The 3750-nt window shown below is 36.9% G+C and overlaps 1 protein-coding gene across 1 annotated transcript; it reads left to right on the forward strand.

The window, feature by feature from the left end:
* The first annotated feature begins 2862 nt into the window (after positions 1-2862).
* Positions 2863-3528, forward strand: LOC122037736 (WAT1-related protein At2g40900-like). Its single transcript, XM_042597180.1, has 2 exons — positions 2863-3145; positions 3232-3528. The coding sequence occupies exons 1-2, from the start codon at positions 2937-2939 to the stop codon at positions 3389-3391; spliced, it is 369 nt and encodes a 122-aa protein (XP_042453114.1). The 5' UTR covers positions 2863-2936; the 3' UTR covers positions 3392-3528.
* The last annotated feature ends 222 nt before the right edge of the window (positions 3529-3750 follow it).

Genomic DNA, 3750 nt, shown 5'->3' on the forward strand with positions numbered 1-3750 from the left:
TGTGACGGAGACCAAAGGGCCTCACTCCACTGTCTGTACCTTTCCTTTTTCTACCTTCTAAATCATTTTTACTTCTAATTGATCTGATAGTCAAGTGGAAGTGGTAGTCTTGCTTCAAGGCTATAATTTTCTTACTTTCTACCTATCTTCTTGTATAATTTGGAAATATGTTTGTTTGTTCATCTGGCAATTGAAATGAAGAGGCAATCTTGCTTCAAGGCTATAGCTTTCTTGCTATCTCTCTTCCCCTTGCCTGAGTGCATTCAATCGATTGTTAGTCCTACAAGTTCACGAGAATCAATTTGTCCAAGAAGTATGGTTATGTCAATTCCCTGATAGCTCATCTTATTTGCAGATTAGGTTAAGCGTAGAAGTTCCTCCAGCAATAAGCCAAGAATGTTACGAAGAAGTCTTAGATGAATTTTCTAAGAAGGCAAAGGTATTATTTTCAGTATGCAGTCATTTAAGGGGTCTATTACTGTTACAGGATGAATAGGAATTCATCTGTAGGATAATTTTGTACTTAAATTATTTTCCATTTTCTGTTTTGATCATTATCACTCTATAGTAATCAGAAAAATTTGCATATGCTACCTAACTTTTACTAAGCCCTCTGGGCTCTGACATATACTAATCTATATTTCTTCTTTCTTTCTTTGGAATGTCAAGGAATTCAATATTGTTCTCCCCTTTTATCTTTTCATCCGATCCAAGTTTGTTGACAGTTATGTTTTCCAGTACCTGTTATTTACTTATTTCCACTTAAAGCATGATTGGAATTGCTTGTACTGGGGTTTAGTCATTTCTATGCTGAACTAAAGTTGAGGGAAGACCATGCTAAGTAAAAATGGCCTTTTAAATGTCACTGGAAGCTTCTTCTCTTTTACTACCTTCTGTCTCTAGTACTAGATTCTAATTCCTTTATCTACCTTTTCTTCTTGAATACTCATTATTGAAGTAGTATGTTGTGATGCCATGCAATTCCTGATAAAAAACCTTATTCATACAGGTTCCTGGCTTTCGGCAGGGAAAGAAAGTTCCAGAAAATATTCTTCTAAACTACATTGGTAGACAGAACATTCAACAAGCTGTAGTTGAGGCAACTTTGAAAAAAACTCTTCCACATGCTATGTCTTCCGTACGTGAACATAACATTAGCTTGCCAACTTGTAGTAGAAGGCAGTCATTTATCCATCCAATATTATGACAAATTTCTGTTGAAATAACGGGTAGAGATTGTTGTCATACTTTTTTATTAATCCACTAGCATAAATCTTTTAATTGGCAGAAATTACCTTCAATGTCATTATTGTTTTAAGTGCCAATCCCTAGAAGTGGCAATGGGCATGGGCTGAGCGAGATGTGGCCAGCCCGCATTCCATGCCTAATATCACGTCGGCTTAGAAATGAATGGGCTGGGTTAGGTTAATCTAGTCTTGAGTTGGCGCGACAAGTAGGTTTGGAAAGTTTAGCGTGCATGACATGCAAGACTAAAGCTAGTATGGTGCACTTTTACACCTTACAACAACAACCAAACCTTATCCCTAGGTGTGGTCGACTATATGGATCATTTTACGCTAGCTCTATCTCCTACTATATATGGATCGTTTAATTGGTTTTGAAGGACATCTATTGCAAATGCTCTTTTCGTGAAAACCTCTTCTTTTTTTTTTCCTGAAACTTGTCTCTTCTTCTCGCTTCAAATCTTTATGGTTCTTGATGGTTTCTTGAGATTATCCTGTAGTTTTGCCTTTCTTTCTTTAATTTCAATGACAAAGAGAATAGCCAGTCTGATGACTTGGTATCGTTCTTAGCATCTTTAGAATTGTGACATCGCTGCGTTTCCTCTATAAAGAAATGTCGTTTTGTTTTGTGTAGGATATTCTCGGACGTTGCTGGGGATGTAACTATTTATGTGGATGGCCAATCGTTCCTATTGCACAAGGTATACATTCTTAAACTGGCTCTGCAGACATATCTTGATATTGTTTTTCATAACTTCCTTTTCAATTTTTGCATATTGTTGTCCAAGTTCCCTCTGGTTTCACGAAGTGGAAAAATCTGGAAAATGGTAGTTGAATCCAGGGAGCCAGACCTTTCCAGATTAGAGCTTCATGAGGAGATATGACTTGCGTGTGTGAACAATTTTTATCTTCTTTGAATTTTTATATATCACTTGCGTGTCTAGCAGGGCTGGATAGAAGATATCACTGCTTTATATGTTAATAAATTTGAAGAAATATAACCACGGCTGGCTATACATAGTATAATCTCATCATGGTCTAAGGCCTTCATCAAAAAATGGTCCAGCATCAAAATCAAAGGTCAGGAGAGCCATGTCGACGAGATTGATAGCAAAGGTATGCCTGGTTTCTTCTTCTTGTTCAATTCTAGAAACCCTAGTCGACGAGAATAAAGGCACTTGTTTGCCTGCTTTTCTCCCTAGTCGTCTTCATCTTGTCGACAAGATGATTTATTTGTCTGTTTGCTGGAGAAAATGATACAACAGTTAGAGGAGTCTGATGTAGCTTGTTGGCACTTGTTTGCCTGCTTTTCTCTCATCTTTTTTCTATTCCTAGCTTTCAAAGCATTTGTCTATCTTAGACTTGTTTGTTTGACAGAATCAATATGATTTTCTTCCTTTATAAAGAACCAAGGACAATAAAAATTGTCACAAACAATTTGGTGAGGAGATCATGGCCTCTGTGAAAGCATGTGCTCCATACTTCTATATGATTGTGTCCCAGTTCACGTATGCTGGATCCAGCATCCTCGGCAAGCTTGCATTAGGACAAGGACTAAGTGCACTTGTCTTCGTAGTGTACATGCACCTTATTGCCATGCTCATCTTGGCTCCTCTTGCTTATGTGCTCGAAAGGTTCAAGGAGCATGTCTCATTAGAATTGTTGAGAATAAGATATATGACTACAAATTGAATGTTTTTAAACTCATCTCATGGTTGTAGGAATCGAAGACCCAGCTTCTCATTTGGTGTCATGCTAAAAATATTCATTCTTGCTATGTTGGGTATAACAATTCAGCAAAATGTATACTACGTTGGACTCCATCTCATTTCTCCAACTGTTGCCAGTGCCTTGGGCAATGTCATTCCTGCTTTTACTTTCTTATTGGCAATTGTACTGAGGTTGATTCAGATATTAATTCCAAGTAATTTTACAGTGAATTTAGTTCATTCAAATATCATTCTATATTTGGTCTTTTTTTGCTCAGGATGGAAAAGCTCAACTTGAAGACTGTAAGAGGGAGGGCCAAGCTTGCAGGGGCCATCTTCTGCATCACTGGTTCCCTGATCTTCACATTTTGGAAAGGTCATTTTGTTGGGGGCCTTTGTTACTTCACCTATGATCCAACTTCATTTCGAAAGTCCTGAGAAAGGCGATGCCTGGCTTAAAGGCTCTGCTCTTATGCTATTCGGCTATTTTGCATGCAGTGTATCACTTGTTCTTCAGGTATTGCGTCAATGGTGTCCCTTGTGTTGTCACATGTATCGCTTTTGATGTAAAAAGAATGTTTGGGTATTTTATGGATATTGTTGTAAGAAGATTATTTATATAATTTGTGAATATTTGTGTATTTTATGGATATTATTGAATGAAGAATATTTGTACAATTTGTGAATATTTGTGTATTTTTTTTTGTTATTGTCGGTTTTAAAATCAAATCTGTGTTGTTAAAATATATACATATTACATCGGTTTTCCACCGATGTAAAACCGGTGTTATAAAGTA

This window comes from Zingiber officinale, unplaced genomic scaffold (assembly GCF_018446385.1).
Source record: "Zingiber officinale cultivar Zhangliang unplaced genomic scaffold, Zo_v1.1 ctg73, whole genome shotgun sequence".
Lineage (NCBI taxonomy): Eukaryota > Viridiplantae > Streptophyta > Magnoliopsida > Zingiberales > Zingiberaceae > Zingiber > Zingiber officinale.